At 41.9% G+C, this 20643-nt stretch overlaps 1 protein-coding gene across 1 annotated transcript; it reads left to right on the top strand.

Annotated features, from left to right (window-relative positions):
* The first annotated feature begins 3219 nt into the window (after positions 1-3219).
* TNFRSF11B (TNF receptor superfamily member 11b) lies at positions 3220-20136 on the top strand. The gene is made up of 5 exons (XM_009990420.2): positions 3220-3273; positions 13322-13691; positions 17289-17483; positions 17786-18010; positions 19748-20136. Exons 1-5 carry the CDS (start codon positions 3244-3246, stop codon positions 20134-20136), a joined length of 1209 nt encoding a protein of 402 aa, XP_009988722.1. The 5' UTR covers positions 3220-3243.
* Positions 20137-20643: the final 507 nt, after the last annotated feature.

Below are 20643 nucleotides of genomic sequence, written 5' to 3'. Positions count from 1 at the left end.
CATTACAGATTGAAAGTAATGTGGTATCAGTAACTTTCAGTCTGCCCAATGAAAGTGGTCCTTTTTCTCCAGTTTCATGTACTGTTACAAGTTGCGATGAAGCATCTCTGTTAACTAGAGGGCTGTTTCTGCATCACTTTTAACTAATTACTTAAAACAAACAAGTCATATTCCTGTAACATGGAACAGACTACTTAATGCCTATATTCACCACTTTAGGTTTGTCAGTAAAAGAAGAAATTTTTTTTAAGTTTCTTTTCCTATTACATCTTGTAAACTGTGTTATGGATAATGAATAATGAAAAGGACTTAACTTTTTTAAAAACCAGTCTCAGGCTGTGTCCCTTCCCTGTTATGGCATGTAGTCACAAACGTGGTTCTTTTAAACACTGCTGAGAACAGCTTGGTTGTAGCATGGACAAGTGTTTATTACAGGGTTTACTGCCTTGTCCTATGATTCCATGCTTTGCAAAGCACATCTTAACTAATTCCCAAAGGCAAAGTGGCAACGCTGTAAAGCACTTGTGAAAACATTCAAACTACAGTTTAAACCTTGTTAAAGTGCAGTTCTTCTCTGGAAAGTGACACTAAATACAGCAGTGTGGGATCCTGTATCTATTGTCTATTTGTGATTTCCAGATCAAACATGCTAAGTACAACTATATAGTTCTCTCCTAACATCCACAGCCAGCTCCACAGACTCCAATGAGATTAGATAGTTGAAACTTTCATGTTCATGTATCATTAAGATGATGGTCTCCTTAGCATCTGTCCAAACCTGCTGTCCTCACTGAAACAGATACACCTTGGCCCCCTTCCATTTAGTTGAGTGAGCTCAAGGAGGATCTATTTTCTTCTCATTAACCTGTGTCAGTTTTTTCACTGCTTATGGGAGTAAAACATCTTTTCAAGCAGGTCAGCAAACCTAACTCTGAACACAAATATACACAAAACAGATGTGTTGGAGAAGATGTCACTTCTTAATCATAGCCACATTTTCAGCTAAAGAAGTTTAATGGCTTTTTGTTTTCTGGTCTGTTTCACAGCATAAAATATTTCAATCTCTAGAAAATTCTGATATGAACAATAGTCTCTATACACATTAACCTGTTTAAACACAGACTCATGAGCTACATTTTTATTTCTCTAGAGATCTAGCTGTTGCGCATTTATGGCTGGCACCAGCAATGAGAAGACAAATCTCACTAATCTAATCCAAAGCCCACTGAAGTTCAGTTACACTGTTCAATTAACCAGGGGGAGCTTGCTATGAGTTTGGTGCTTTTCTTTCTACTGTATCTGAGTGGGGAGCAATCAGCCTCACCCACCTCCCGGGGACCTCCGTGTTGACACTGGAGCTTGCTGTTCCCAGTCAGGAGAAGAGACACATTGCCATGTCCAGGTCTTGGCCTCTGAGGGAAGAAAACTAGTTTGGCTTAAATGACTTCTGCTGATGGAGCTGCTATAGCATTCTGGTTGACACTTAAAAGTTGGACCCTATATGGAGAATATGGTACTCATGCATAGCTATCCTGACATGGTTAAAGACGGCCATTTCCAAAACAGTCCCTCACCCTACCCCACAACAAAAATGTAGAGCTAGATCCTGTTTATTGGCACTACTATCCCGTTATCTGGGGAGTATATTCATAAATATATCTAAGAAGAGATGCTGAAGTACTATAAGGCTCTGAAAAGATTACAGGAACTGCTACAGCATCCATTCGAGGTGCGATAGTAATCGAGTGGTGACTATTACCCAACAGATGCCGGCAATACTCCCTCAGGTGGTGGGGTTTCTGTGTCAGGTTTTGCATCGCCTCGTACAAAGAACTCATCACTAATTCAAGTGGCTTGAATTTTTATCACCATGACGAGTGCAATCGGCGTCTGTTTCAATCTCAGGTTATGCTTGATGGGTGTTCAAATGGTTGCAGATGCGTAAGGAGGAATGCACGAGGCTGTCCTTGAAGACGATGGTTTCCTGACTTTGCATAGCTGAATTTTTGTGAAACAATACGCAGGCTTTTTCCAGCTCACTCTTTTGCCAATCCCGCACAGCCTTGTGACTCAAAGGGGCAAAACTTCACAACCCAGAGCCAATGTGGGCCCCAGATTTCAAATGCTCGAGAGCTGGAATATCCAGAGCTGAGGTTTTGCTCTGGCCTGTGAAAAGGGAGAGAAAACCATCTGTAAAAACTGGAGGCACATCTGGGTTTGGCTTCTATCCCAGGATCCCACAGCCTCCCATAATCACTTTCTTAATATCTGCAGGTTGGGAGAAGAAATCCTTTCTTCTCACTCACCTTTACTTGGGAATCCGTGCTCAGCTCCGTGCCTGGTACACCCGTGTTCCCCTGGGCTTCCAGGGAACACCCTGAGGGACCCGGGGAGGCCAGACCAGCTGCATTTGATCCTGATGGCTTTAGAAAAACACCCTTTTCTAACTAAAAATGGGGAAAGAAAGAATAGGCCCCTGAGTGGGGCCTCTCCTGTGAGCAAGGGCTTTCCAAAATCACTAAGCTTTCCCTTTTTTCAGACACCGAATGCCACTGGAAAATCACAACTGCATGTGCAATATCATTCCCCCAGGTCTGTCCTGCTCACAAATTCCTGCCTCAGCAGGGAAGGGCAGCAAGGAAGGGATCCTCTTTCCCCTCAGCCTCGCCCTCCCTGGTTGTTGCTTCCCAGCCAGCCCCAATCCTGGAAGCCCCTGTGGAGCCGAGCCGAAAGGAGCCCTCTTCGCCCCGGGGAAACAGGGCTGGGGCATCAGCCCCCAGCAGTGATTTTTAACTGTGTCCCCCATGGGTCTGGGGCGCCGAGGGAGCTGCTGTTGTCCCCGGGGCGCCAATCTCGCCTCTGAGCCGGCTGCTCCGGGGAGAGGAGAGGGGTGACGGCCAGACTGAGCCCGATTAAACCCTCCCCTGGCCAGCCCCTGACACTCCCTCCTGCATTTTCCAGTCTGTGGTTAGAGCACTCAAAGGGTTCCATTAAGTCATCAAGTTTTACAGGTTCCTGAAAAAAAAAAAAAAAGAGGGGGAGAGAGAGCGCGCGAGAGAGAAAAGTTTGGTCATGGTAGGGAATGAGTGATCAAAGCTGAGCCAAAGCTTCCTGTTACACCGGGACTATATATATATCGTGTCTTTAATGTTGGGGGATGCAAGCAGGCTGGCAGGAGGCTGGAGCGGGAGCTGACTCTCTGCCTGGTTTCCCAGCACGCTGAGGTTTCTTCCACCGACCACAATGAACAAGTTCCTGTGCTGCACGCTTGTGGTAAGTCCCTTCAGAGAGGCAGATAGACTTTAAGATGCATTGCTGCTTCAGAGATCAGGCTGTAAAGACATACGGCTTTTCTGCTGTTTTTTTGTTTTGGTTTGGTTTGTTTGGGTTTTTGTTGTTGTTGTTGTTTTGGGGTTTTTTTTTGTCTTCTCTCCGTTTTCTTGGTAAATCCTTTTCATTTCATCACACCGAGCTTCCCTGGTGAGGTTTGGAGTGCAACGGACACGTCCAGCTCCAGGGAGGCAGCAGGGATTTCCATCCCATTCTTAAGGTAGTGGCATGATTTGCTTTGCTTTTGCCTTTTTTCCTATCTTCCTCTCTCCTTTTGTAAGGCTTCGTTATATCAGTCTGACACAAACCCACTGTATCTAGGAATGACTTTAGAAACTGTAGGCTAGGATGTTTGTTTTCAATTTCCAAAAGCTCCATCCCTGCCTGTCTCTGTAATCTCTGCTGCAGTGGCACTGGTCAGAATCTCAGATACAGGGCTGACTTTCTTACTCGGGGAAAGCACTGTGAACTCCAGAAAAAAGCACAAGAATGTGGTGCTTGTTTTGGCTTAGAAATTTCAGTTTTGTGTGCCAGAAAGTGATGAATTAGCAGCTGTGTCAGTAGCTATTACAGAAAAAGCTGTGTTATTAAGTCTGGTATAAACCCCTGGTTTAATAAATTTTTGTTTAATTGGTGATTTAGCAAGATGCTTCCAGATGCAAATTTAGAGATGTTAGCAGTGCAGTAAATCTTTCAAAATGTCATTTAATCCGTTTAGCTGTATGGAATTGCATATGATGTTAGATTAATTAAAACCTGCATACAGACAGATACTGTGTAACATCTATTTGGAGTCTATTCATCTTTTGGAGAAGAAAACATTCAAAGAAAAACATTAAAAATAATATTCAGAGCAGGCTGTTATGCATGCCTGCACAGTAACTTGCCTCTGAGTTGTTTTGGTGAGTACAGTGGCATTAATGTTGTGGCAGAGCATTAGAACTGAGATCCGTTTATTTTGAAAGCTCTTTATAAATGCAACAAGATTTCCAGGATCCGATGAGTAATGCATGTTTATTGCTCTCTGTACAACTTTCTGAAAGAGCTTTTTGAGTAACAAATCCAAAGTAATTAACGGTGCAAGGGAAGCAAAAATTGTAAGGCTCGTGGCCAGCAAATTGAAAAGCAAGACAACTTTTTCATCTCATGTATGATGTTGTGCCTTCTTTGTCTATATGAAAGCACAGGAAGTTAATCTGGGATTTTCAGTAATAGCCTGGTATCAGCTTGGCTTCTTATATGTGGCTGTCATAAAATAATCATGTCAGTATTTTGATTTTGATTAAATGTAATGTGCCTATTCATGTTCTCCCATAAAGTAATAACGTTTGGTGAAGTTCAGCATAATCCTCTGGTGGATGAGTCTTGGAACTGAAATACGTCAGTGGTGGGAGTACATACCAGAAAGCTTCATCATTCAACTCTGTTTTTTAATTATTGAAAAGCAATTTATTTAAAGTTATTGTGAAGTTTGAGTACTGTCAGTGAAGTTTAAGTACTGTTGGATGTGCTAGAGCTCAGAAAAGTGTTAGTACTTGTTTTATAAGAACACTTGTAAGAGGCACAACAGCACTTCGAACTTGTGTGTGTTCGGCTCACATACCTTGAACTTAGTTTGGAGACACCATAACTAAAAAAAGCCTCTTCGGGCATGATGTACTTTCAGCCTTGGCCTCTTTGCTGAGGTTTCAGAAAGGGGACCTGCTGTGGTGGTGCATGCATGTACGTGTTGTTTGCTGGAACACTAAAACTGCTTACAAACAGACAAGCGTTATGAAATCAAACTCAATTGAAAGAAATTCCCCAGAGCTGGATCTTGTTACTTGTCACGTAACTATCTTGACCCTTAAACTCGACCTTTCTCTATTTTGGATCGCTGGGCACATGTGACATGCTTTTTCTGGCCTGCCTGTTGGGTTTGCTGTGTGTAGGCAGCAGTGGCTTTGCAGCCCGAGAGGGTAGGAGTTATCTTTCTGTCTGACTTTCTTTCTGTCTGTCTGCATGTGTGTTGGTTAAAAATAAAACACCAAGATTACCAGAAGAATTTTAAAAAGATATTTCACAATTTAAATAACACCTTCTGTTCAAATCTCACAGAAACTTTAATTTTTTTCCTTCTGGTTTTGACTTTTATGCTAGAAGATTTGCCACTGTGACGGTCTCCCTGGACAAAAACACCTGTTTGCACATAATACCGGACATACCGTTTCTTCAGTTAGATCGTCAGTTGTCAGTAATTCTGTTCAGTGTGATGGCAGACTGCCGTTATGGTAGTAACATCCCAGGTTTGGGTTATCTCTAAATCTTACTGTCATGTCACTCTGGTGAATAATGTTCCAGAATATGAGTTATGGATAAGACATATCTTTTGCTGAGTTGCTGGTTAGTCTTTTCTGCTTTCTCCCTCCACAAGCTTCCAGGCAAATGTAACTCATATAAGCAAAGACTTTTGATTTAGCAGTTCTTTGATAAGACGCAAAACTACTCTTCAGTTGAATGTCATCTTCCTACACTGAAAATAAAACAGTATTTTAGACCTCTAAATTGCTTTGTGAGTCTTAAATTGCTTTGTGAGGGGCAACTAATCATGCCTCACAAAGTGTCTAGAAGATTTGAATTGTTGACATATTGCTTTAGCGACAGAGAAATGGAGACAGCGGTTGACATCCTCTGTTTTGAATACAGGTGGCTCGGGAGAGTCACTAGTTATATTCATTATATAAAAAAGCAGCCTCCACTTTACAAAAATAGATCTTGTTATGGCCAAAGTGAGTGCAGTTGGCAGAATGGTGGAACACTTTCATAAGCTAAACTCAAACCAGTGAAAACAACTCCATTTTAGCTTTCGTTGTGCTCTTGACGCTCAGCTGCGGTCTGCTGAAAGGTCCTTCGTCTGGGCTGTGCTCTAAGTAAGCCTGCAGCGACACATGGGACGAGCTGTTCGGCACGGCTGTCAGCCCAAAGAGGTTCATCTCGGTGGTTGGATGGGGCTCCCCAGAATGGCAATGTGAGGAGGATGCAATGTGAGTGTCTCCCAGATGGATTGGAGTCATTGCTCCCTACATGACAAGTATTTTACAATGGTTATTTGCAATAGACGGCTGTGGATCTGATCCAGCATGATGCTGTCATGTACCAGATCTAGAGATACTGTTTTGATTTGACAAGATATTGATTAGCAGGACTTCTTTAATAACATTCAGTGCTATATTTTGCCACTGGGACTTCTCCGGGGTCTGTGTAAGATTTCAGTGAAGCATTCTGCCTGAGGGATGAGAGTAAGTGAAGGCCTCCTGCCTTAGCTTTGTCCAAATACTTTGTGTAGAAAGCAAAATAGGAGAGTTGTGAGGTTTTACTTTGAACCCAATGCAAACACTAGGAGCGATCTGACAGAGGCCTTGAGCGATTATTTATCACGCAGGAAAATATGCTTCAGAATAGTTGTGGAATGTAAAACAGAAACAGATTTATCTTTCTCAGCAAATGAAACATTCTCCTTTGGTCTACAACCCAAAACCACAAAGCCAAGCTATATAATAATATTTTCATATGCTGAAAAGCCACTTTCTTTTCTCTTACAAAGCAGTGATTTAAGGGGATGATGCTTGAAGGATTTTCGCTTTATGTGCTTTGTCTTCCAGTTCATTTTAATTCAACAACAAAAAGCAAGTGACTCTTTGCCTTACATTTAAAGATGAAAGAAAAGGGCGTGTAGTTTTTTCATGCCCAAGATCTGAAAGGAAATTTTGCAATCACATTATTTCTCTTTCAAAAGCATCTTCTGAGGGCTCAAATAAATGGACTGCACAGGCCTTTTATGTTAGCATTGACTGTTTTGTGTATGCTGACATAAAGATGGTATAGAAAAATATAGCTTTAGGCCTAACGTGTTAAGAGACAGAATCAAAGAATTGCTTTTTAACCTTGGGTAACTCATTTTGAATGATATCTCAGTATTTACTTGCATGACACTGACTTACACTAGACTTATATTTCAGTATTTACAGTTCAATCCAACTTCCTCGCATGGAGATGACCATCCTGAGAGTTACTCAGGATTCGGCCCAGGGAAATGGACAAGGACTGAGTTTTTCAGTCCTTTCAGAACTAAGCCTGTGACACTAGAGATTAATTTCACCCAATAGGTTGATAGGTGTAATTAACGATACTAGAATTTGGTTTGGTTTGGTAATTATTTTGTTACTGATAGCATTTCATATTCCTAGGGAAAAAAAAAAAACACACCACCCTAAAACATTTGGGATTTTTTTTTTCTTTTTAAATTAAGCCTTGTATTTCAGTACCCCTTATAAAACCCTTTGGAATTGAGTGCTCTCTGAATCAGAATAACAGTTAATTTACTGAGATGAACAAGATATTGAGTATCATTGGCTTCCATTGATGTTGGGATATAAAGAATGTGCTTATGGTTTAAAATTGAAAGAAATAGCCTAGGTCTTTTCAGTCCATTCCCAAGCTCTTCCAGGAAACCAAATGGCATATTTACTTTTAGAAATGCATTGGGAGCTATATTCAAACTACTTGGGTTTCTTGCACCTGCTTCTCAGTAAAACGCTTCACAGACTTCCTCTGGTGAGAGAATACCGTTTTTATTTGCCAACATTATCCCTTAACATAGAAAGCTCTTCTTTCTGTGTGTGTTCGCTGTCTATCTGTACGAATATGTAGGTGCTGTTTTGACTTGCCAAGATACTGAACAAGTCAAGATCCTCTTCAAGATGAGGCTCTCCGTATCCTTCCAATCTTTTTCGGCACCTCTTCCAGGCTGAAATAACCTTTCCTAAACAACGATGAGCATAATTTTATACAAACTTCTGAATGACAAATCCATAACTTCCTGGGCTGCATCAAAAGAAGCGTGGCCAGCAGGTCGAGGGAGGTGATTCTGCCCCTCTACTCTGCTCTCGTCAGACCCCACCTGGAATACTGCGTTTAGCTCTGGAGTCCCCAACACAAGAAGGACATGGAGCTGCTGGAGCAGGTCCAGAGGAGGCCACGAAGGTGATCAGAGGGCTGGAGCACCTCTGCTATGAAGACAAGCTGAGAGCGTTGGGGCTGTTCAGCCTGGAGAAGAGAAGGCTCCGGGGTGATCTTATTGCAGCCTTCCAGTACTTACAGGGGCCTACAGGAAAGCTGGAGAGGGACTTTTTACAAGGGCGTGTAGTGATAGGACAAGGGGCAATGGCTTCAAACTGAAAGAGGGCAGATTTAGATTAGATATAAGGAAGAAATTTTTCACTCAGAGGGTGGTGAGGCACTGGAACAGGTTGCCCAGAGGCATTGTGGATGCACAATCTCTGCAAGTGTTCAAGGCCAGGTTGGATAAGGCTTTGAGCAACCTGGTGTGGTGGAGGGTGTCCCTGCCCATGGCAGGGGGATTGGAACTAGATGATCTTTGAGGTCCCTTCCAACTCAAACCATTCTATGATTCTATGATAACTTGGCTATGTGTAGTACTGAAAGAGTCCAGCTTCGGTTTCCTAAGGGTTAAAGGGTGAACATGCTCATTGGCCCTACTTCTGATTCCAGTAAACTGAAGCCAGACTTCTAGTTTCTTCCTCCTTTCAAACTGGAACATGCCTTCTTTTCCAGCAAGAACTAAACAGCCCAGTGCATACACGATTACAGGAGAAATGCTGTTTTCTGTGAAGCTTTTGGAAGACCAATGTTCAGAACTAGTAAGTTCTGATCATGATATTTTCATGTGCTCAAATAGTGCCACTTCTTACAGCAGAGATTCAGGTGTTTGGTACACAGCCCACCTTTAAGTATGGGCATTCAGGTCAATTAGAGGTTTTATGTGGCTGAGAATCCGCTACCAAGTTGGTCATGGCATAGTTTAGGAGGAGCAATATCAGGAATGACATAAAATACATTTAATTATCCTTTTAATTTGATTTGGGAACGTACTTTTGAAAGACATCTCCTGATCATCCTTTATTTACTGTATTTTAGTTTGCACATCAGAGCAGACTTGGAGTGCACAAAGTGGGTTTACAAAAGTAAACTGGATTGATGAAAGTAAATCCGGAGATGGAGTCCAGCGATGCACCAGATGCGCTGTAACCACTAATGCATGCTCACTCCGTGAGAGCAGGCTGAAGTTAGTCCAAAATACCTCCTCTGAATCACACATAATGTCAGGTGCTCGGCACCATCTGTTTTGCTCGACGGATCTGCCGTAGGTGATCCAACTGGCTAATGTGAGCACAAATTCAGTGTGTCTTAGGCCAGGAGAAAGGACGATTTGGTGACGTCCCCCTCTAGCTTATTTTGTGGGCTGAGGGATGGAAAGAGTCTTTGCATCATGTTTATGTCAAGTTGCTGCAGTAAAGATAGTAAAAATCATACATAATTACTTTCCATCATTCTTCCTGCATTTTTTGCAAAAATTCTGAAAATTAGATTGCTTTTACTTTGGCACTTGATCTAGGTTTGAAGATAACTTCTGATTTTCGGGTTACATATTAATATTCATAGCACTCGTGTACTGGGTGTTTTCTGTCTGCATAGAAGGTCTGCAGATCTGTTCTCTAAGTATTATTATATGACCTACAGTAGTCTTATGAAGAAGTGTGGTGTTGGGGATTGAAGTCTAGAAATGTAGTTAACGACATCATAATGGCTGTACTGGGTCTAAGAAAAAATTAATACAGAAAAAAGCCCTAAAAAGCCCCAGATGCTGTCTATGGCAGGGATTGATAACTGACGCATAGAGGAGATTGGAGAAAGAGGCAGAAAAATAGTGATATTTTTCCAAAACACTCTTCCAGACTCAAGCAATTTGTGGTTTGGGATTTCCTGATATAAAGGTGATGTTTATGTTTAATAGCCCTTTATTAGAATTTTCTGCCATTAGTGTGTTCAGTTGCATGTTGAACTCAGTCATTTACAGCGTCCTATGGCAATGAATTGCACAACTTACTGTACTAATAGGATCATAGTAGTCAAACAGTAGTAGTAATGGTATTCTAGCTCTGTTGAAAATGACATATAAAATGTTCTGGTAAAACACTGAGATATTGATTGCATTTGTAGCTTTAGTTTGACTGAAGACTCTTTTCTCATAGTTGTTTGCTAAAGAAAATTGTTGGAACCTGCATACATGTGGCTCAGCCACTGATTGATGGATTGCCACACCTACATAATGTGTCTTTCTGGGGAAGAAGGGAAGACGTGAGATATGCTTTTCTTTTAAAAACAAAAGGAAAAATCAAATGCAAAGACTTATCCTTTTATTGATGCTGGTTTATTAATCCTATTATTATAGTTATTGGTTATGCTCATTTAGATTAATAGCGTTCTGATTGCCATTAATAGTTCATTGATACTGGTACAACCTGTACAATCTATTGGTACTTCCAAAGGCAAAACTTCACATGATCATAGAATCATAGAATGGTTTGAGTTGGAAGGGACTTTAAAGATCATCTAGTTCCAACCCTCCTGCCAGGGCAGGGACACCTGCCACTAGATCAGGTTGCTCAAAGCCTCATCCAACCTGGCCTTGAACACTTGCAGAGATTGTGCATCCACAACGCCTCTGGGCAACCTGTTCCAGTGCCTCACCACCCTCTGAGTGAAAAATTTCTTCCTTAGATCTAATCTAAATCTGCCCTCTTTCAGTTTGAAGCCATTGCCCCTTGTCCTATCACTACACACCCTTGTAAAAAGTCCCTCTCCAGCTTTCCTGTAGGCCCCTGTAAGTACTGGAAGGCTGCAATAAGATCACCCCGGAGCCTTCTCTTCTCCAGGCTGAACAACCCCAACGCTCTCAGCCTGTCTTCATAGCAGAGGTGCTCCAGCCCTCTGATCGTCTTGTGGCCCTCGTCTGCATCTGCTCCAGCAGCTCCATGTCCTTCTTGTGTTGGGGCCTCAGACCTGAACACAGTACTGCAGGTGGGGTCTCGTGAGAGTAGAGTAGAGTAGAGTAGAGTAGAGTAGAGTAGAGTAGAGTAGAGTAGAGTAGAGTAGAGTAGAGGGGCAGAATCACCTCCCTCGACCTGCTGGACGCAATTCTTTGAATGTAGCCCAGGACACAGTTGACTTTCTAGGCTGCATGCACACATTGCCGGCCCATGTTGAGCTTCTCATCAACTAACATCCCCAAGTCCTTCTGCTCTGGACTGCTCTGAATCCACCCAGCCTGTACTTCTGCTTAGGATTGCCCTGACCCATGTGCAGGACTTTGCACTTGGCCTTGTTGAACTTCATGAGGTTTGCACAGGCCCACCTCTCAAGCTTGTCAAGGTCCCTCTGGATGGCATCACTTCCCTCTAGCATGTTGACCACACCACACAGCTTGATGTCATCTGCAAACTTGCTGAGGGTGCATTGGATCCCACTGTCCATGTCACCGACACAGATGTTAAACAGCACTGGTCCCAATACCGACCCGTGAGGAAGGCCACTCATCACTGGTCTCCACTTGGTCATCGAGCCATTGACCATGACTCTTTGAGCGCAACCATCCAACCATTTTCCAACAAGTGATCCATCCATTAAATGATCTCACATAAGTATTATTCAAGTATTTTTTTTCTCAGTTTTTAAAATCAGTTCCTCTCAAATTGTGTTGAGTTTTTTTCAGTATTTATTGGCTTGCTTCATGCAGCTGTAGGTTCTTCAGGAAACAAGTGCTTCCATTTCTCCCCACAAAACCCCATGCTCTCAAACCCTGATTGCTAAATTTGAATTATTTTAAATCCTGAGTCATCCTCTGCAGCAAACCTCTCACTTGCCTCATTTATGACTTCCAATGTAAACTATCAAGTAAGGAAAATAGAGATAATCTTCTTCTTACTCCTGCATGTTTCAGAGGGGAGTTGAGCCGTCATGAAATCACCAAGGGCACAGGCATGACCCAGAGGAGCAGATTCTGTTGCAGTGACAGCTTGGGATTTGTTGTGAGTTGTGCATTGCAGAGAAGGAAAACTGGCATTTCTGCACGATGACGTGCTGTCTTTGGTTATTGTCTTGGGTTTCCACAGACATCTGAATGAAATTTAGGTTGATGCTTGTCTTTGTAGCATCTGTACCTCGTGTTGCAGTCTGTTATGTTCTGTGAAGGGAATGCACGCAAGTCTTGGACTCTGGGATGCTGTAGTATCTATTAGTGAATAAAAACTGTAGAAGAAGAAAACCTGACTGTTCATTGTGGATTACCAGGACTTCCTTATTACTAGAGTACTAGCTGTAGATTTACCAAGGGTGGATGCATTTTTTGTCAATGGAAGGCCATTCACTATTAAAAAATGTGCTGCACCCTTTTGTTAAATAGATCACATGAAACAGATCCAGTCATTTAAGAAAAATAGAGTGATACATCAAACTTCGATGAGTAATAAGGAATGTCTCACAATGGAAGAGACTGTGCATTGAGACCACAAGAAAGTGAAATCTCCATCTGTAAAAATCACACATCGGACGAGACACGGGGCTTAGTCAAGGGTAACTAGAAGAGGCTGTGGGGAATATCCATACTATCTGCATCTTATTCTTCAGCCTGTCCAAGTATAGCTGTCTAAAAAGTGGATTCGTAGACAGGCAACAGGAGCATGCATGTAAGAACATTTTCTTAAGCAGTAATGGTTCCTAATTTAGGCTCCGAATATTACCTGGTGCAAACAAAACTAATAGGCCAGGTTCTCTGGTGCCAGACGGTAAAAGGTCATTGCCCAGTGATATTAAAAGGGTGTAAATGGGAGAACTATAGGATCCACATCTCTGGAAGAGCAAGAAGTACTTACATTGGGAAGATTTGCTGGGTAAGATCGTAAAATTTTCCCATTCTAAGACAGACATGGGAGAGCCCGGAAGCTGGTTAACGTTTTATGAATTTCTAACGCAAACATTTGTTTTTAAGATAGCAACATGATTAGGCTCATAAACTCCTTAAAATGTAGGTTTCTTTGTGACTGCGGTGCTCCCCGGAACTAAAGTGAGCCATGTTTTGTTTTCCTGTTGCTAGCTCTTGGACATTTCTGTTAAGTGGACCATCCAGGACGACTCTCCCCCCAAGTACCCCCATTACGACCCAGGGACATCTCGCCAACTGCTGTGTGACCAGTGCCCTCCTGGGAGCTACGTAAAGCAGCACTGTACGGCCACCAGCCCGACGCGGTGTGCCCCGTGCCCGGATCGGTACTACGCCGAAGAGTGGAACAGCAACGACGAGTGCCAGTACTGCAGCGCCGTTTGCAAAGAGCTGCAGTACGTCAAGCAGGAGTGCACCAGCACGCAGAACCGCCTCTGTGAGTGCATCGAGGGCAGATACCTGGAGCTCGAGTTCTGTCTGAAGCACACGGAGTGTCCTCCCGGGTTCGGCGTTGCGCAGCAAGGTACGTACTGCTTGTCAATACGCGCAGGCTTAATTAGAGCTCTACAGCACGTCCACGACTCGTGGCAGTTACAAGGTTAGGGAAGAGGCTCCTCCAGAGGAAATTACAGGACAGTAAATTGTCAAGCCAATTGAACCTGTTCCTAGTCTGAACCATTTGGACTGTAGCCAAAGGAACGTTTCTCAGTGGAATACCCTGCTCCTATGGTAATATATAACTTAATGGCAGTAGCAAATGTAGCAAATTGCACTCTAATGAGAAACATGATGGATTGCCTCTTTTAAAGGAACATTATCTGGAATGTAGTATTTCTGCGTGTGATAAATAATAATGTTTTTCATTTTGAAATCTGCTGTTTCAAGCAACCGTATATCTTGACAAACACCAGGAGCAGTATATGTTTGACACCAAGTGTATAATTATAACAATATTAATATAGCTCTAGCATCACAGCAATATGTGGTAATAATTAATTATCAGCATCCTAAGTGGAACTCTTAGGGAAACTGTTACTATTATCAAACAAACAACCGTGCCTTTGTCAAGCAGGCTGGCATTGTGCTGTAGGTCTGGTGGGGATACAGAGCGAAGCGGCGCTTTTCAGTGGAGTGTATTCTTCACTTAAGACAACATAAATTGTTAAACCAATAATGAGTTCTTCTCTCAAAACAAAATACATCATTTATCATTTGGCAAATATCACAGCCCGATTTAGCTCCAGTATTTAATACAGCCTGAAAGAACTGTAAACTGTCATTGTACTGGAGATGAATAGCTGCCTGGAGAAGATCACTGAGGAAGGGAATACAGAAAATCAAAGCATCTCAGACGTGAACTCGTAGGCAACCAATCTCCAAGACTGCAGCATTACTTCCCTAGGAATTACGTGTGTACAGTGAGGAACATTAGGGCTGACATTTTAGAGCTATGCTGAATGACATTTGGGAGTCTTTTCTGGTGTTACGAACACCTCATTGGAGAACAACTTTGAGCTGCTCACTGGTCCCTGAGTAACTGGTTAACTAAGCATTACCCTGATGCCCTTGCCACTGTGAAGTATTTCCACTGGCAGCTACCGCGTTTCCATATTATAAACCTTCATTAACCTAAATCGTTATACCCAGGGGCTTGAGCTAACGAGGTTCCACTATACCTCCGCAGCAAGTTAGATGGGGACAGAAACAAAGATCTCAGAAAGACCGTTTGGGAGATGAACAAAGAAGTATAAATTGTCTGAGCAACCAGGCTGCTGCATCCCTGCGAGCACAGAGAAACGTGACAGACAAGTTTGAATCCCTTGATTCAAAATGAAACAAACTTTGGAAGAACATAAATTGTTGAATCATGTAATTTATTGGAAAGTTGGTTTCCAAGAGACCATCAGAATGAGCCAGCTCAACCCAAGCAGACCTCAAACAAGGAATGAAAACATTGTAAAAATAATTGCGTCCCCCTGTGTCAATAGTCAGTTTTTGAGATGAGGCATCGGCTCACACTATGTTCCCAGTTTCTGCCATATGATAGCCTTGAACTTTGTAACTGTGTGGATTCAGGTGAAATAAAACCTAAGTATAGAAAAATATGCTTCCACTGCCACACAGGGAGATGGTGTGGTTGTGTCTCATTCAAAGCTTAAAACATTAGAAATCTGTTGCCCCACTGCCGGTCGCTCATGATTACATTGGGCAGATCACTTCACTTCGGTAGTCCCCTTTTGTGGGTGAAGATGAAGATTTCCTTCCTTCCTGCCGCAGCTGGTCCCCTATGTGGCAGAGTTTGGCAGCAATGTGCTGGGAAGCAGTGCTACTGTGAGGCAGCACTTCCTCCCCAGCGGTGGCTGCCCTGTCCCTGGGGAGAATGGGGGATTCCAGGTGAATTGGAGGGAGCGGCGGAAGGGTGGCTGGGCTGCGACAGTTTGTGACCTCAACAAGAGTCACCTGATAAGCAGTGAAGAAGAAGCTGACAAAGCTGGGAGGTGGCTTTATGCTCAACCCTGAGAACGCTGATGGATTACCTGTTTTATTTCCTTCTTGTGCAGCGAAGGTTAGACGGGAAGCTCTGCGCAGAACGATGCACCGTTTGCAGGGACTCGCCTTTCTTCCCCTTCCTCACTGCTGCAACACAACAGCAGCATGTCTGTAGCAGGGAAAATTGCTAAAAATTCAGACTTCTCAGCAAAGCTAATGGCTGCCTGCCCGGGTGCAGGTGTTGGCTGGAGTTCTGTACACCCCAGAGCCGCAGGCAGCGCTCATTGTGCAAGAGAACACAAGGGCAGATGCTGCTGCTGCTGCCACCGCTGCAGGTTGGGTGCTGGCTGGAGAAAGCAGAGGATTTTGGGGGGGTTGGCAATATACAGGGTCCCTGATTTTTCAGGTGCGCAACAACTGAAAACTTCTCCTTTGTTTTTGCTTGTTGTATGATGAAAGAAGTGCTAGGTTGGGTGTATGCAAGTATAATTCTTTATTTCACGGCTGGTTGAAAACTGGAGAGTCATACTCTTTTTCTCTAAGCAAATGCTCAGAATAAATAAAATTTACTTAAAAACTAGCATTAAAATAAGCGTTCACATGTAAATACTTCCAAAATACACTAGATGGAGGCATTTTCTTATTCAATATAGTTTCCAATTATTTCCAAATAATTTTAAGCATGTGCCTAAGTTCATGTTCAATAATGCAATATTAGCTATTAGACTTTAATCACTTGCTTAAATGTTGGCTGAATAAAGATGAACTAAGAGTGAATATAAAGCATTTACTGATGCTGTTATTTCCTTGCCACTGGTGGTTAGACTGTTTGCATTGTTTCAGATTTCATGCATTAATTTTCTTCCTCTTTGTCAATGTGATAGAACCGGATATTGTCATTCTATTGCATCATATATTTGATTCTGAAGTAAAACTGTGCCTTATAAAACACCAAGGCAAACATTGGCATGTATATTAAACATTTTTGCTATATTGAACCATCTTACTTTCTGTGCTTTAAATAATACTTCTTTCAAGCCCAGAAAAAAGTTCAAAAATGTTACTGAAATTCTGTTTTCCTATATAATTTAATATTTGAGCAGGGAAAGTACTTTTCAGAGTATTTAGTTGATAACTAGTTGGGTTATATTCTTAGCTAGAACTAGAGTAACCCATTCGAGTAAGGTTCTCGGCAGATATTACAGAGCAGTTTCTTGTGCCATTTAATTATTTTACAGGATATTTGTACAGCTGAAGGATGAAAATCAGACATCATGTAATGTCTGAATAGACTCGAGTAATTGCTGATTTGAAGATATTACTGTCCTAAATTTCTGATTTAATGAGTAATTACTGATTTTAGAGTTGATTACAAGTGTATGTAAGAGTACCATTTACTCTATTAGTCCAGCAGGATTATCATTCTCTTAAAGAATCTTTTTTGTTTTTAAAAATTAAAGGTGGTTTGTTTTTTTTTTCCTAAATGCAATTCCTTCATAGATCTGAAATGCGAAAAGCAGAAACATGACAATTTTGGGAGGAATATTTTCTTTTATTTTTGTATTCTTGTATTTTTTTTTCACGGTTGAGGTTATATGTAATTGGATGCATTGTTTTCCTGTTTCCACAGGTACCCCTGAGAGTGACACTGTGTGTAAGAGATGTCCAGAAGGATTCTTCTCAAATGAAACATCATCCAAAGCAGCCTGTCTAAAGCATACAAACTGTAGTACACTGGGTTTCAAAGTAGCATTGAAGGGAAATGCCGTTCGTGACAACATCTGTCAGGAAAATACAGATACGACACCTCAGAAATGTGGAATAGGTATGTATCGTATTAAGGAAGAGAGTTCTGAAAAGATACCTGTACTTGTAGTTAAAATGAATGCATCAGCATTTATGATAAAATATCTAGCTTGTTAGCCATTTGCTAGTAGAGTTTCAATTATTGTAGGTCAGATCAAATGGAACTCGAGCACAGAGAGCAACATGATTATAAAGACCACTTTTTAGTTTGTTTTCCAAACATTTTTTCTTATCATCCTTGCTGCTTGCTCTTTTTTTTGGAGAAAAGCAGGGTAACACAGGTCGTAACAATTGACATATTCTTTCTCTCTCTCATTTCAGATGTAACTCTGTGCGAGGAGGCTTTGTTCAGGTTTGCGGTTCCTACTCAGCTCACTCCTAACTGGCTGAACATACTAGCCGACAGTTTGCCTGGGACAAAGGTTAGCACGGAAAACATTGAAAGGATTAAACAAAGGCACAGTTCTCAAGAGCAGACCTTCCAGCTTTTGAAATTATGGAAGCAGCAAAACAAAGAACAGGATACGGTCAAGAAGATTATCCAAGGTACCTTATTTTGATAGCACATGTATTAAAAGCAACCTTCTAAATGGCATTTTTAGAATTACTTGGGATCAAATACCTCCTGGTGATGTGTTATGCTCTGAGGAGGACCTGCAGGCCTTGACTGAGATTTCTTCATGCAGCAACCACAGCGAAGTCGAGGGGAAGCAGGAAGAGAGTTCAGCTTCTCCTGATCAGTCAAGGACTGAATTCTTCCCAGACTTGTATGCCCCCTTGGGAGCGTGTGTAGAGTCACGGCCAAGATGCCCTTTTGCGACTGCACAATTGCCGTGGTTTAACCCCAGCTGGCAACTAAGCGCTTTGCAGCTGCTTACTCGTTCCCTCCTGGTGGGACAGGGAAGAGAATTGGAAGAGTGAAAGCGAGAAAACTCGTGGGTTGAGAGAAAGACTGTTTAATAGGTAAAGCAAAAGCTGCTCACACAAGCAAAGCAAAACAAGGGATTTATTCACTTCTTCCCATGGCAGGCAGGTGTTCAGCCATCTCCAGGAAAGCAGAGCTCCATCACACGTAACGGTTACTTAGGAAGACAAATGCCAACACTCTGAACATTCCCCCCTTCCTCCTTCTTCCTCCAGCTTTATATGCTGAGCATGACGTCATATGGTATGGAATATCCCTTTAGTCAGTTGGGATCAGCTGTTGCCTCTGTGTCCCCTCTCAACTGCTTGTGCACCCCCAGCCTGCTTGCTGGTGGGGTGGGCTGAGAAGCAGAAAAGGCCTTGACTCTGTGTGAGCACTGCTCAGCAGTAACAAAAACATCCCTGTGTTATCAACACTGTTTTGATCACAAATCCAAAAGATAGCCCCCCACTAACTACTGTGAAGAAAATTAACCCTATCCCAGCCAAAACCAGCACAACAACATATGAAGAATTTTGGTCAAGTGGGGACAATGTTTCCCACTGTTATATCTGAGCCATGGCTGATGAGGTTAGAGAGACCTGGATGCCTGCTGCTGGGAGTGCAATTTGTTTTCTATAAAGTGGAGATGAACAACTAGGACTAGGACATTTATTCAGAGAATGGAGGACGGATGGGGTTGAGGAATACACAGAGAGGATCTGCCTCCTTTTTTCCTTCCGGTACCTATTTGTTGTGCCAATTCACCGCTTTGTTTGTACTGAATCTGCCAAGACGGGTGTCAAAGGTGACAGTGCTGCCATGTAAACACCGGAGGTTTTATGAGAGTCAGGCCAACTCTTTCCATGTAAGCCACCATCAACAATCACCACATTTGAACAACCTTTTGTCCACTCAGAAGAGATTGGAAAAATGCTGCAGAAATGTTTTTTTCCTCCCTCTCCTTTTTAGTATGTATGCTTATGTCAGACTGTGAAGTGACTAGAATGCTTCAAAACCAAAAATTACTATTTTAGCAAAGCTTTCCCAGACATTTTTGAAGGAGAAGAGCAAATTTTTCTTTCACTGGCACCAAATATGAAGAGTCCTATCACATACACAGAATGTTTTACAAGATGAAACAAGCGTATAGCAATCACTAGTTGCTACTAAGTTTGTTTGTAATTTGAGGCTGTTTGTATTTGCAAAGTTGATTACATTCTGAAGTGCTTTTCATAAGCCTAAAAAAGCATTGCTGAGAGAATTATTTGAAATAAAACAGGAGAGGAATATTCATCTTGAAATTTGGAAGATTTTGTAGGCCATGGCGAAGTTGTAATGCGTTGTACTCATCACTCTTTTCTTTTCACTTTCTGTAGATATCGATCTTTGCGAAAATAGTGTCTTAAAGCACATTGGCCACCCCAATCTCACCTTTGAACATCTCAACACACTCATGGCAAGCTTACCAGGCAAGAAAGTGGGAAAAGAAGATATCGAGCGCACAATGAAACTATGTCAACCTACAGAGCAAGTTCTGAAGCTTCTCAATCTATGGAGAATAAAGAATGGCGACCAAGACACCATTAAAGGTTTAATGTATGGACTGAAGCACTTGAAAACATATCACTTTCCAAAACGAACCATCCAAAGCCTGAAGAAAGTGATTAAGTTTCTTCACAGATTTACAATGTATAGATTATACCAGAAACTCTTTTTAGAAATGATAGGGAACCAAGTTAAATCAGTGAAAGTAAGATGTGTCTAATTCAAAATATTTTTCATTCTCCACTGACTATTTTTCCCTAATTACTGCCCGCAGTAATTAAACTGGAACGTTGTTTCCCTTCATTGTGTCTTACTATTTATAGAAATGCCTGACTGGAATAGCTCTAAGTCTTTTGCAGTGTTTTCAGAAGTTTTGTTTGTTTGTTTGTTTGTTTTTTAAATAAAATCACTTTTGTAAAAGCTATTAACCTGTTGATAACACTAAGAGCCTGATTCTGCATTTTTGCACATTCAGAGTTGAAAAGCCCCACTATAGTCACTAGATGAGAAAACAATGCTGGACCAGGCTCTACTACAGTATTTGCTATTTATATTCTTTGAGATATAAACATTTTTGTTGTACATATTTATTAAGTTAAACGGAAATTGTATGAGACTGAATTTTAGGAAGAGAGATGAAAAGCACGCTGTATATTTTCTAGTTAAACAAAAATGACCCCATATATTTTTCTGGCAAAATGTTGTAGCATGCTCTAAGAGTTATTGA

This window comes from Tauraco erythrolophus, chromosome 3 (genome assembly GCF_009769465.1).
Source record: "Tauraco erythrolophus isolate bTauEry1 chromosome 3, bTauEry1.pri, whole genome shotgun sequence".
In the NCBI taxonomy this organism is placed as follows: domain Eukaryota; kingdom Metazoa; phylum Chordata; class Aves; order Musophagiformes; family Musophagidae; genus Tauraco; species Tauraco erythrolophus.
Note: the sequence above shows the minus strand (reverse complement) of the source record. Positions and strands in the feature narration are given on the sequence as shown.

Excerpts from the sequence above, each read along its gene's own strand:
- TNFRSF11B (XM_009990420.2), top strand. The coding sequence starts at position 3,244 with ATGAACAAGTTCCTGTGCTGCACGCTTGTG. Across the intron at positions 17,484-17,785 it reads ACCTCAGAAATGTGGAATAG|ATGTAACTCTGTGCGAGGAG; the intron begins GTATGTATCGTA and ends CTCTCATTTCAG. Across the intron at positions 18,011-19,747 it reads GGTCAAGAAGATTATCCAAG|ATATCGATCTTTGCGAAAAT; the intron begins GTACCTTATTTT and ends CACTTTCTGTAG.